At 46.9% G+C, this 13,954-nt stretch overlaps 1 protein-coding gene and 1 pseudogene across 2 annotated transcripts in view; both read right to left on the minus strand.

Moving 5' to 3' along the window:
• The window catches only part of Tex2 (testis expressed 2), a 121,103-nt gene that overhangs the window by 42,861 nt on the left and 64,288 nt on the right, over positions 1-13,954 (minus strand). For both annotated transcript variants that reach the window (XM_027427809.2, XM_027427808.2), the window contains exon 2: positions 11,374-13,045. In XM_027427809.2, coding sequence (XP_027283610.1) covers positions 11,374-13,020 — 1,647 coding nt within the window. In that variant the 5' untranslated portion in view covers positions 13,021-13,045. The remainder of the gene's footprint in view (positions 1-11,373; positions 13,046-13,954) is intronic.
• Positions 1,133-2,888, minus strand: LOC113836902 (annotated as a pseudogene).

The following is a 13,954-nucleotide window of genomic DNA, read 5'->3' on the forward strand; positions in this document are numbered from 1 at the left end:
ACACACAAGTATAGTTTCCTAGGTATGGAGGTTGCAACCAACTAATCTCAGCACTCAGGCCTCTGGAGGCCAGAGAAGTGCTTGAGTTGAAAGTCCATCTAGACTACAGTTTAGAACTCAATACCCAAAAAAACAGTGTAAAAATACTGAATTGGTAAAGAAATGACAAACAATTTCTAGGCTAATGAAAATGTCTTGTGTCCTCAAATAAGAGTCTGAATTTCAAGGGCTCCTGTGGCAGCAGTGGACACAAAATGCACCTTATTGCTTCAAAGGTGGCTGGACGGGGATTCTGGGATAGAGGATTAGGCATCAAATTATTTTACCATCATAAAAATTAATTTACCATTAAAATAAATTCTTAAACAGCAAAAAAAAAAAAACCCAAATATTACAAGGTTTTGTCTTTTCCTTTCTTGGTAGTGTCGGGGTGGGTGGGTGTGCACGTGTGATTAGGAGGTATTCCTCAGCTACTTCACCTTAGTTTTGGAGACAGGGTAGGGTCTCTCACTGGGCCTGGAATCTGTTGTTCAGCTAGAACAGCTGTCCAGAGAGCCCAGGGATCTGCCTGTCTCTGGCCCCAGGACTGAGTTACATACATGCACTTCCATGTCTAGCACTGTTTTACATGGTGCTAGAAACACGGGTCCTAATGCTTGCGCTACAAGTATTCTACTTTCTGAGCTATCTCCCCACCCCATTCCCCTTTTTAAAACATGGGGTCGCACTGTGCTGGTTAGACTGGTGCCAAACTTGCAGAGATTCTCTTCCTTCTGCCTCTAGAGTATTGGCATTACTGGCATGTGCTACCATGCCAAACGTCTTTTTCTTTAGTTTGTTATTGTGCTCAATTACACCCATTGTTCTAATGGATGCTGACTAAATGTTGACTCCATCCATCTTGCATTGTTGGGATTAATGACAACACTGGTCATTATTTGCTGAAACTGAATCACCTCAGTTCCTGAGAGCCAGTGTCTACACATTTCCAACCCCATATTCAGTGACTTCATCCTGGGAGCCTGAACCTGGTCATGGGGAATTTTTACATGAGAGAAACCAGGGAACAGTGCAAATCAAGGATCTGTACCCCCTCCTGCCAGCCACTTTTCTCCATCCCGTCCGTGTGTGTGTGTGTGTGTGTGTGTGTGTGTGTGTGTGTGTGTGTAGTCCCGAGTGCTGGGACTAAAGGCGTGCGCCGCTACCACCACCTGGCACACTTGGGAAATTTTTTAAGATACTTTTCTGTTACTGACTTACAGTATAATTAACATTATGTTCCAAAAAAATTAACATTATGGTCAGAGAACATTCTCTCTATAATTTCTCCTTTGTTAATGAGCCAAAATATGTCTCACCCCTTTCATTTGAAGTACTTTTTGATGACATCCTTGACCTGAGATTCTTTAATGTAGTTCATAGCCACTACACAACTGCAACCAACCACTTTTTGGGGTTTCCCTTCTCCATTCCCCTAGTTTCCTGCTGTCACCAATCCTAACTAGGTTGACTTGGTGCTAAGTGCAAAGGCTTCTACCAACTTCACCTATACATGTTTATCACATTAGATGCAAACACAAAGTTGGGCTTGGTGTTTGTTTAAGGCCGTGGCAGCTTTGTGAATTCCATGTGCTCAGGCATCATGGATGAGTGTGGTCTTCAAGACCTCTTTTAAAGCTCCAGCAGCAATGTCTTGCTTAGCCATGACAGTGGTTACAGGTAAAGCTGAATGCTGGGACACACACTAGCACAGCTTGAAACTCAGGGCAGGGGGCAAGTAATTTCTTTCTTTTCTATTTTTTTCGGGGGGTGGAGGGTTTGAGACAAGGTTTATTTGTGTAACCCTGGCTGCCCTGGAACTCGCTCTATAGACCAGGATGCTCTCAACCTCACACATCTGCCTGTTTCTGCCTCCCAAGTGCTGGAATCAAAGGCATGTGTCATCATGACCAGCAACAGCATAACCAGTTTTTAAACACTTGTTAGGTTTTATGTGCCAGGATCTTTCTATTTCAGTGACAGGCTTCTTCTTTCTTTAGTTTCTTGAGACAGGGTTCTTATTCTGTATACCAGGCTGGCCTCGAACTCAAGATCATCCAATCTCAACTTCTCTAGTGCTGGGAATAACCGGGCATTTACAGACATGCACGATCAGGTTCTGAGATTAGAGCCACACACAGCTGTGCTCAGATTACTGACAACAGTTCTATGTGCTCTTAAAAATACAGGCAGTGGCTGACATTGAGTAGAGTTTTCTCCAAACGTATTCCTCTCTTCAAACACAAACTTATCTATGGAGAAACCTCTAGCAGGTTTTTAGCTTATTTCCTTGTTTTTCAGGTTAGGAAAATCTGATGATAGACCATGGTGTGAGGGCTGGGCCCAGCGCTGCCTGTGTTCATAGGTCAGTCATGCTGCCTGTGCCCGCTACCCAGCTGCAGATCAATTCTGTTCCTAGGTCAATTCTTGTAACTGGTGAACAAAAGCAACCTTCCCCACCATGCTTCCAGAGCTGGTCTGTCACAGAGCAGGCTCAGGAACCTGAAGAGCAGGCCCCTCCATCTCTGGCTTCACTCTGCAGGAAGCAGTTCAGCCATGAGGAAGCAGTTAGCCTCTGCTGACAGCTCTGACAGACACAGGTCACTCTCTTTGCTCGCCAAATACTGGGACAACCTGATTCAGAGGAGGGTGAAGGAAGGGAGTTGGGGCCCTCAGTATGTAGATCAAAACCATGGAAACCTTACCTGCGAGGTAAGGAGAGCCCAGGCAATGCCTCAACCCTGGTGCCCCCCACCTGCTTCAATGTCCGTCCAGTGTGACCCAGGCCAGTGCTCCTCCCACCTCAGATGCCCAGCTGCTGTGGTTTCTTTTTTTCCTTTTCTTTCATCTTCAGATTTCCTCCTTCTTGAGATGTCATGTTCCTTTAATTCTGCTCACCACATCTAGATGAGGCTAAAGTCCATGGTGCCAAACACAAACACACACCACCCAAGATCAGGATTCGGACTGCCATGTACTGTGAATAATCACTTGTTAGCTTTAGAGACCCTATCATGCTCATATTTGATTTGGTGAAAGCCTGCTGATAAACACCCTGTCCACCCACACAGTGCTGGAACAGCTCAGGTTCCAACCCCGCCTCCAGCACCTGCTGCGCAGTCCTCAGAGCCTGCCCTTCCATCCTGTAAGGGGGCTCAGCCTACCTCTTCCCCTTCCTCAGCCCAAGTCATGCTACATGCAAACACAACACTTCTCCGTGCTTTGGGGAGCAGAATTCACACAATAAAAAAGAACAAGCCTCAAGCACAGTTTTGAAAACACCAATAAACATTCACAGTAGCACCTGGTATCTAGGTATCCCAGACACCCCACGTGTCTCTTGTGCATGTGTTGCCCTTTGCCAATTCCCTACAACCACAAAAGCAAGAAAGCCCACAATGGTAAATGACCTGCCTCTTGATGGAGACAGGGACAGCTGGGACCTGGCCCCAGGTCTGTCTGACTGAAGTGTGGCCTCCCATCATGGCCCCATGGCATGGCCTGACAGTCTGGGCAGTGCCTTGTCACCCTTCAGGTCACAGCAGAGATGACATCTTTCCCAGGAAGCTGCCCTTCTCTGATGCTCTTCTGTCCTCACTGGCCCTGTTAATTGATTGCTTTAATTAACTGAGCTGCAAACTCCACAGAACAAGGAGAGCAAGGCATACCTCAGTACTAGCTAAGGCCTCTTGACGGACCCTATGAACGAAGCCGATTCAAAAAATAGCTACAAGGATTAAACGGAATTCTCGGAACTCACAAGTAGAAGGGCTGGAGTCTCCCCTCCCATGCCAGCCCTAAAGTACTGTGTCCTCTGCATTCCTGTCCTCAAGGCTTGGGGGGGTGGGGTGGAGGGGACAGGGATGAGTGACACAGTGGACCTGCATAAGGCTCCATGGAATAAGAAAATAAGGAGCCAGGCTGGGCGTTGGTGTCGCACGCCTTTAATCCCAGCACTCGGGAGGAAGAGGCAGGCGGATCTCTGTGAGTTCGAGACCAGCCTGGTCTACAAGAGCTAGTTCCAGGACAGCCTCCAAAGCCACAGAGAAACCCTGTCTTGAAAAACCAAAAAGAAAAGAAAATAAGGAGCCAGAGAGAGGAACTGCTGAGAATCCACAGCAGACAAGCAATCTGGGGGTGTACCGGCCTTGCTCAGGTCAAGATGCCACCAGACTCAACTCTGCTCTGACACACGCCCCCCAGAGTCTGCCCCTAAGATACCCCAACACTTCAAACCAGATCTCCTTTGCAAAACGCAATTTCCTAACACAAACCTAATCACCTTTTCCTATCATCAGCCAGCCAAAATGCTCCCGGGACTTGACTAACTCCCAGGATTAGGCTGTACTCGAAATTTGTAGACTGGAACAGTCAGATATACAACCTTGAGAGCCGCACAGGAACCCCCAAACCCCACACAAATCCACTGACCCCTGCTCACCTGTTCTAACATTCCTAAGCTAAATTACCAAGTGAGGTATTTCTCCAGCTTCTTTGGTTATGTGTGGCATGGGAGGGGCATGAAGAGCTGGGACTTACAGCTTTACCTCACTCAGAGCTGCCATCTCTCCACTCACTGCTGAGATGTCAGACAAGCCTCGTTTCTTTCTGGACCCTTCTAATGGAGCCAGCGCATGCCGCTGGAACAACGACCCAGTCAGCAGGCTGCAGCTGTCTGGCCTGCAGTCTGGTCCTGTGACAGCATTTAGAAAAGGTCAGGGGTTTCTCTTCAATTCTCTGCTGGACTCGGAAGCCACGTTTGGCTGGCAGTGTAAACCACAATCTATAAAGGGACCCATTTAATCCTGGGAAAGATTAAAAGCTACAATTAACCTTTTGCAAAATAATAAAGTCTGGAGGAGCTACTATGGTGCCAGGGAGGAGTTCAAGGCTAGAGCTCCTGTGGTTGCTTGACGCTGAGCTGACCAGAGGACAGCGTTGATCCTCTGGCCCCGGGAAGCAATGAGAGTCCTCTGTGTGGTGCCAGGGCTCAGTAACTCGACAGTGTGTTTTTAATCCTGTGGTTGCACTGGCACGAGGATTAGCCTGTCACTCAAATCCCTGCTCACCCTTCATCCATCAAAAGAGAGGCCTTAGAGAAAGAAGACTGAAGCCAGGACCTGAGGCCACCACTGCTGACACTCACCTCCACAATGCATGAACAGGTGACGGAACTTCCTCTGTCAAACACAAGCAGGACTCTGCACTAACTGGGGTTGTCCCCCTTTTGATACACTGATGTTTGGGAACCAGTCACCTGTTAAAAACAGCATCAAAGATCCTAGGGTTGGAGAATAGGGAAGAAAGAGCCCAATACACACTTTACAACTTTGGTACAATTCTAATTTTACCCAGAAAAGATAAAGTTAACCTGCAGACACACAAAATTCATATGATGAATGACAGCCTCAAGCAGACAGCCAATATTTAAAATACACGCTACTCAAAGACACTACAGAGAAAGAGGAGGGGGAGTCCATTAGCAGAGGGAAATGCCAGCATCAATACTGTCCACATCCTCCAACCGACTGCTTCAAGGTCACCTTCACAGCCCACTACTGGAATCATTGGCATCACAGCTGAACCACAAACTGTGGGACATAGCCTTTATCTGAGTCTTTCTATCGGTCACAGGAATATCTCCTAAGCTCAGGTGAGTTTTTAATTGCAATACATTTTAAATTATAGTACACTGGCTGAATATAATAGAGCAGAGATAAGAAGCACACAGATTAGGCAGACAAATTAAATGATCTCAGATGAACCACTGAGATAACCAAGGTCCTATTTATATTCATACATAATAGACATCATATCATATAATTTCAGCAAGGACTTGTAAATAATAGATCAGCAAACAAATAAGACAGTAGCCTCTGGCTTCCCAGATAGCCCGTCCCATTAGTGAAGCAATTTCTGAGTGTGTACCCACAATGTTTACCTTCACGTACAAATGACACACAATAAACAAGAGAAGCAGAGCACAAGAGGACAAATTTTGCAGTTTTTTGCCAATTTTTACTATATTGTCACTCTATCTTTTTAAACGTTTTGTTTTATTTTTCAGTGTGTGCATTTCAGAGGACACTCTGGAGTGGATTCCTTCCTTGCACCTTTTTCTGTTCTTTGGACCTGAGGTCATCAGGCTTGTGCGGTAAGTGCTTTAGGGACTGAGCTATCTCCCAGCCCCTCCTCACACTGCCTTTAGCTGACAACCTAAGGCACTATATATATTCTCAGAGTGAAGCTTAGTGATAGTAATAATAATGGATATAAACATGTATTTCAAAGTCAAATAGAAAAGCTCTGATGTTTATGGTCAAAGGTCAATACATGATCATCTGTGTCAACGATCACAAAGCTTAGTCACTGCTTTACCTAGAAAGAGCAAAAGTACAGATAAAAACAAAAAAAACTATTATTTTCTTCTTGATAATATCATCAGCAACCCATTATATAGTCCTGGGAGAAGAAGCTGAGAAACAAAGCGATGAGCTAAGAACACTGGCCTGGATTCCAATTCTGAATACTCCACTCAGTTGCCCTTAACCCATCTTAAAACACAAGGCGCACGTTTGCATGGGAGGCACCTGCATTGAAGCCCCTCACTGAGTTATTTTTAAACCATGTGTACGTTGGGAGGTATTTGCACTGGAGTGCAGGTGCTTGTGGCGGTCAGAAGAGGGCATCAGATTCCCTGGAGCTGGAGTTACAGGCTGCTGTGAGTCACCCAACAACACAGAAGCTAGGCTGGAACTCAGGTCTTTCACAAAAGCAGTAGGGCTTTTTAACCCCTTAGCCATCTCTTCAGAGCCTGAACAAGGTGCACTAGGAAATAGCTATGTTTATAAAAGTCCACAGAAAAACTCAAGTGACCCAGCCGGGCATTGGTGGCGCACGCCTTTAATCCCAGCACTCGGGATGAGTTCGAGACCAGCCTGGTCTACAAGAGCTAGTTCCAGGACAGCCTCCAAAGCCACAGGGAAACCCTGTCTCAGGGAAACCCCCCCTCCCCCCCCCAAAAAAAAACCCTCAAGTGATCCATTACAGGAGCAGAGCATAAAATGCCTCTACAGTTCCTCCACCTACTCACCGACAGAAAGCGCTGCGAGCCCCACCGCTGCATGAGACCAGGCCACTCTCTCCTAATGGTTTGCTTACTCTAATTTCTTACAATTTAAAAAAAAAATCATGAACTTTGAAGTTACAAGTTAGAGTTGCTTCTCTGCTTTCTTCCCTACAAAGTTAATTTGGGAGGGGAAGCAGGCTAGGGACTGGACAAGGCTAGGCAAGTGTTCTACCACTGCTACACCTCCAGCTTCCTCCCCACCCCACCCCACCCTTGGAGGTGAGGACTGACCCCAGGACCAGCAAGAACTCTACCACTGAACTAAGCCCCCAAATCCTTGTTACTGATTTTTTAAGATTTCTTTTCTTCCCTCGGGAAGCATGGGCCAGGAGTTACAGGTGATTGTTGGAAGTCCAATGTGGAGCTGGGAACTGAACTCAGGTCCTCTGGAAGAGCAGCAAGAGCTCTTAACCACTGAGCAATCAATCCCTCCAGTCTCAGCTTTTTGGTTTTTTCGACCACCTTGGCTTCCAGCTCAAGATATTCTTCCCTCAGTGCTGAAGTCACCATGTCTGGCTCCAAAATTATTCTTGATGTTTGCTGATGTGATTTGATTTTTTGTTTTTGAGACAAGGTCTAATGTTACCAAAGCTGGCTTTGAACTTGCTAAGTAGTTAAAGTTGGCCCTGAACTCCTGATCTCCCTGCCTCTTGCCATGTTGGAATTTCAGGCATGAACCATTGTGCATGGCTCAAAATTACTTTCATATATCAAAAACAAAACTTGTGTTTAGAGAACTTTATTATTAAAACAACCAGTCCCTCTTATTATATCTAATGCTGTCAAACAAAGGTTTTTCCAAATTCATTTTTGTTAGTCTCTGCAAAGACATAAATGTAATTTGGTCAACCCTCTAGACAGTTCTTACTCTGGGAACCAACATCCTCTGCACTTGAGTTGGTAATTTATGTCAGATAAGAACTTGTTCATAAATATAATTCAAAACTGCATCTGAGTCACACTCCAGCATAAATCCATGAACCTTCTGGAATCTTGGGAAGTTTTTCATTATAAACAAGCGGGAAAGTTGGACTGTAAGAGAGGCACTGGATGAAATACACTCCTGGCCAAGTGACAGCAAGTGCTCTGAGGATGCCCATCCAATTTGATCAGGAACACTACTCAGTAGCCATCGTAAGGGCATCGGGGTCCTGACACTCCTTTCTAGGGCTTCCAGCCAGGGCATCTAGCCGGGTACCCAAAATATCAACTCCAGAAGTATATGAGAAAGAGGGGATCTACTCTGTGACATTCTTGGAGCCTACAGCACACAAGAGGCTGCCCTAAGCTACCTTACCAAGCCTACCAGGTTTCAAGTCTGCTGACTGCGGCGCGGCCTTCATGCTTCTGAGTCCCTTGGGCTGGGTGCCCTAGGCAGTCCTGCTCCCACTGGCTGCTGCTTCTCATTTGCCTCAACTCCCGCACAGTGCAATAAGCACGATCTGGCCCTGGAGTCTTCCATAGCCTTTGTGACATCAGCAGAGTGGGAACTGGGTCTGACCTTGAGTTTGGGGAGCAGGGCCTTTGGAAGGTGACTGAGATTAGATAAAGCCACCAGGTGGAAGCCCAGGACTGAAATCTGGTGGCTCTGAAGGAAGACAGGGAAGGCTCAATGTTCCCCGTCACCCAGCAATGATGCCCCATGTGCCACAGCGCTCTGCCAGGAAGGAGGCCTTTCCCAGTCAAGCCCCACAACTCGGGGCTAGAACCATGGATATAACCAAAGTAACAGCTTTTCTTCCCTCAAACGTCAAAGCATCCTGCTTTTGCTTCCCAAATGCTGAAAGGTGGTACCACCAAGCCTGGCCCCCTTTTCTAACTCACCCAGCTTGGGTGTTATGTAATTAGCAATAGGAAATAGACTGAAACATACACTTAGACTGCATGGCTGCAGACAACCTCTCTGTGCCTCCATTGCTTCATGAGCACACACCAGAACTGAACAGGGCCATGACACAGTGTGAATGAGACAACAGACCCTCGCCTAGCATCCTGCCTTCACCGTTGCGCTCACTGTAGTAATGGTAAAATACCACTGCAGTATCACCCTATGGGGAGGTGGTAAACTGTCAACCCACAGCCGTGACTGAATCAACACTAGAGACTGACTATATTAAAATGCATATTTTCCTAGGACAAATGAATGCTCAAATGGTTGCAATCAAATGCTGCAGCCAGTCAGTAGCTCTGGGACTAACATAAGCACCATTTTTCTTTGCTAAAATTAGCACTAAGTCACTTAGAGCGTGTGTAAATCAAGTAGTCATAACATCACCCTTCCAAAAGAGTGGAGCCACCTTGCATGAGTCATTTTGCTCCACTCCATGTATTCAAGCTAAGCTAAGGGTGTCACATCCTCAAGAGCCAACACCAGCTTCCTTTTATAAAAAGAAGCTGTCTCATAACAAACTACCACATGGAAGAAAGAAAAGAGGTCAGGCTGTAGATACATGATCACATCAATCAAACAGAAGAGGGGGCGAGTCTGTGCATGTGTGGGACAGACACAAACTTCAGAACTTAAAAAAAGGCTAGGATAATACATCAAATCAATACGGGTTTGATAAGGAATTTTTTTTTTTCAGTTCCCTGTGTCTTTCTTTTGGATAGGATGAAAGGTAAAGAAACCAGAAAACAACAAATAGAATCTTGGGAAGAGTACCCCCATCCTACCCTAGGTGTTCTGTTTTGGTTTTTGTTTTACAATAAAGAGAGATCATGTTGTTATCTATAGTGTATTAAGGGAAGAAAAGTCTAGGTAAAATTTAATAGAGACCAAACAAAGTTGTAACTTGAAGAGCTAAAGGTTATGATCAATAAGGTTCAAAACTGCTCCAAAAAACAGAATTTGTCTTGAACACTTGTAAGGGCAGAGGGATTCTCAGGAAAAGTCTGGCAATGAACTTTCTGTAGAGTCATGCCATGGGAAGCGGGGTGGGGTGGGGGTGGGGTGTCGCACTGGGCTCAAAAACTTGGGACAAGGAGAGTCCCTGTGTAAAACTGGAAGTATCTAATGCCAACAGGGGACCAGTGTGGTTGACATTGACAACTTTTATATAGCAGTGACCTTTAAACATTCCTGATTCTACACCCTATGTAAGTATGTGTATAAATAACTCAGAAACTACATAAATGTTATACTTGGCTTTAGATTTTAATTTTTCCATAGTATGTGTGTGTAGATGGGCATGTACACGTGTGTGTGTGTGTGTGTGTGTGTGTGTGTGTGTGTGTGTGTGTGTGTGTGTGTGTGTGTGTGTGCAGATGTCTTCCGAGGCCTAAAGCCTTGGATGCCGTGGAGCTGACGTTAAAGGCAGCTGTGATCTGGCTGGAACCGAAACATAATTCTGTAGGAGCAGCTCCTTCCCTCAACCACATCTCTCCAGCACCAACTGGTTTTTTTTTTTGTTGTTGTTGTTGTTCTGTTGTTTTAAGACAGTGTCTCACCATATAGTTATGGCCTGGAATTCACTATATAGACAAGATTGACCTCAAACTTACAGAGATCCTCCTGCCTCTGTCTTCCAAATGCTGAGGTTATAGATATGTGCCACCACCATGCCAGGCAACAACTGGAGTTGTAAGCTATGAATCTTATATAGCACACGTAACAGCCAGAAAATATAAATACACAGAAATAAATAGAACTCCTGAATCCCAAAAGATCATCCTATAAAAAAACCACCCCCCCAGAGGCCCAAAGTTTGACACACAGCATGCACAGAAAGCTGACATCTTTTCTCAACCCATGTTTCACTGTGCATAGAAACAAGTTAGCAGCAAGTGTCATCAACTGACATTAACTGCTCTCTTTCTTTCGGAGGCAGGGACAGGAGGAACTCTATGAGTTCGAGGCCAGCCTGGTCTACACAATAAATTCCAGGACTGTCAGAGCTACAGAGTGAGACTGTCTGAAAAATAAGAATATAGAATCCTAACATTCAGCCAGGACAGATCCTCAAAACGTAGCAAATACCTGGCTAACTGAAGGGTAGACCTAAGTAGGAACTAGATAGCAGTGTCACTTTCTGGGGCCATGGAGAACTTTGAAAAGCTATCCGGTAAACAGGTAAACATGATCTACAGGGTTTCCAGGGCAGCAGTGTGGTTTCCTGGAGAACAGAGAGACTCCAGAGTCTTAAACGCACCCCTGATGCAAACACCTTTTGGTAAAAGTGCTTGTCAGTGGCTGGAGGGAGGCTTACCTTCAGTATTTCAGGCTCTTTGATGTCCAGGGATCTTGTGTACCAGTGTCGAAGAGTTTTATGTGATTTGTGGTATTTATGAGCACTTGGTGGTGTAAAAAACCAGATCATGCAAACAGCAGTCATGAACCCAAGGCCAATGCCCAGGAAGAGCCCGCTCACGTAGTGGGGAAGGGGGAGGATGAGGTACGCATAGACACACATTACAAAGAACCCCAGTGTCTTCACTGGTAACTCCTGGTGCTGGGTGGCCGAGTCCCTGTCGTCTCCCTCGCTGTCCAGAACCATGCCATCGTCAGCAAGCACCTCTGGCTTGAGGGGGCCATCCAGGGGCTTATCAAGTCTCCCCTCACCCTCAGCCTCCAGCTCAAAGTCCTCAGTGTACAGTTCACAGAACTCTTCGTCCTCTTTGCTCACTAAGGCAGACAGGGAACATCTCTCAAGAACGAGAGTACTTGTCTTTACCCCTAAATCCTTCAGATTGCTCCCCTGGGAGCCCTTGGGCTCCACTTCCTTCACAGCTTCCTCAGTGGGCTTCGGGTGGCCACTCCTGGGGGTGTTGGAATCACTGCCGTAGCCATCCCCCTCAGAGTCACCCTCTTCCTCCTTGATGCTGTAGTTGTTATTGCTTTCCAAGTGCCCGTTCAAGCTGGACAGGTTGGAGAGTTCTGAAGCACTTGAAGATAAGGCTTTGGGCCTGTGGCTGCCACTTTCCTCCCCAATGATTTTGCTGAGGAGCTGGAAGGGCTCATAGATGACTTCGGAAAGGCGTCGTTTAGTGTCTTCGATTTTCGCCTCCATTTCGGGCACTTTAAAAAATGAGCGAGTGTCAGAAGGAGAAGTCAGCGGGGAAGAAGGCGCAGTCTTGGAGTCTCCCCCTGTGTTTCGTGGCTGCGTGAACTGTTTGAACAGGTGCAGATTGAGCTTGGAGTCAGGGGGCTTATAGGACACGGTATCCGACTCCTGACGGGACGTGTCTGTGGACAGGGACTTGACCAGAGTCTTCATCAAGTGCCTGTGCCGTGGGGGGTGGGGGGACTCTTTTGGCTCCACCTCGGTAGACAGGGACTTCACCAGGCTCATGAAGGGCTTTGCACTGGAAAGGGCAGAGGATGAGGCACTGGCTGAAAGGACAGGGGACTTGGAAGGAGAAGACAATGGGGATGAAGAAGTGGTTTTCTGCTCAGAAAGGGACGACACACTGGGAGAGCTAGCTAAGGGCCCAGATGAAGATGACCCTGGGGAGAGAGCCAGTGGCACTGTACTTAATACTTGTATGGCTGGAGCAGGGGACTCCAGCAGCTTTACAGTGTTCTCGGAGACGGGCAAAATGGCAGGGGTCTCAGATACGGACAGTCCATCTGCTGGGATGGTCGCAGCAGCAGGGCCCCCAGGGTCATGGCCACCCTGGGTTTCAAGATACAGGTCCTCCTTGGCTTCAAGCCCTGTTACAATGCTTTGGTCATTTAGCCCCTCCTCCAGGTAACCCCTGAACTCCTCCTCCTCTTCCTCCTCCTCCTCCCCGGATGCCGAGAAGTGAATGGCGATGGTATCTCGGGACACAGACCTCTGCACGTGCACTTTGGGGGCTGACGGTTTTGGCATGTCAATGGTTTTCTCGGCATGGCGACCATTCAGACTTGTCATTGCCGGCTTTACAAGGGCTCAGGCTCTGTGAAACACAAGAAACAAAAGCAAAAGTCAGAGAGTGGCTTCTCCACAGGCGACAGCACCACGTGCAGATCCAAGCCCAGAGGAAGCTCAGCTTAGAGGTGACTATGATTTTACATGGCAGATGGCCATAGTTTCTTGCTTTGGAAGGTTTAATGGTTTAATTTTCACTAGATAAATTCCAGCTAGGCATTCTCTTTTATGAGCAAACCATACACCAGCGTTATAAATGCCAAACAATCTGTCTCCCTCACAACTGCTGAATAGCCACTCCCTCCCTTTTAACTGGCTCATTGCTATCAGCCAGTTCTCTACTGTGAAGCTAAAATGAAGCACCCTGGTGGGTTGAAGGCTCTTGGAACACAAATTTCGCCAGTGGTGTTCTGCCTGTGAAAAGCTGGCCCAGGAGGGTTACTGCTTCCACTGTAGTTTCACAGCAGACCTAACGATGTACCTCGGGTATCCCACTGCACCCGCACTGTCTTGCCACTGCAGTAAGTGGCAAAACATCCAAGTGGAGAGATTTAGAAACCGACTGCCATGATCTGCTGTTCTGACATGACCAGTGCCATACGGCCAGGGCATTTAGGCAGCTATGACGAGGCCTCGGGCAAAACAAGCATCTACTCAAGTGGAAGAAAGCAGAGTGGTCCCCCACCAGTAAGCAAAATGCTGCTGGGGACTATGAGGAGGCATGTTTGCCCTTCTGGAGCTTAATAGCTAGGGGGAGGGAAGGCAGCCACCTGAAGAGTTGCCCACCTGTGACATCTAGTTCATGACATCTTCTATCACCATGCTTTCAAGGGGCAGCTGACTATGTAGCTCAAACTGGCCTCAAATGCATGGCCCTCCAGCCCGCCTCTTAACTCTTAAATGCTGGAGACAGTGGTGAGGCCCCACACCTGGCTAA

Source organism: Cricetulus griseus, chromosome 7 (assembly GCF_003668045.3).
Source record: "Cricetulus griseus strain 17A/GY chromosome 7, alternate assembly CriGri-PICRH-1.0, whole genome shotgun sequence".
Taxonomy (NCBI): Eukaryota; Metazoa; Chordata; class Mammalia; order Rodentia; family Cricetidae; genus Cricetulus; species Cricetulus griseus.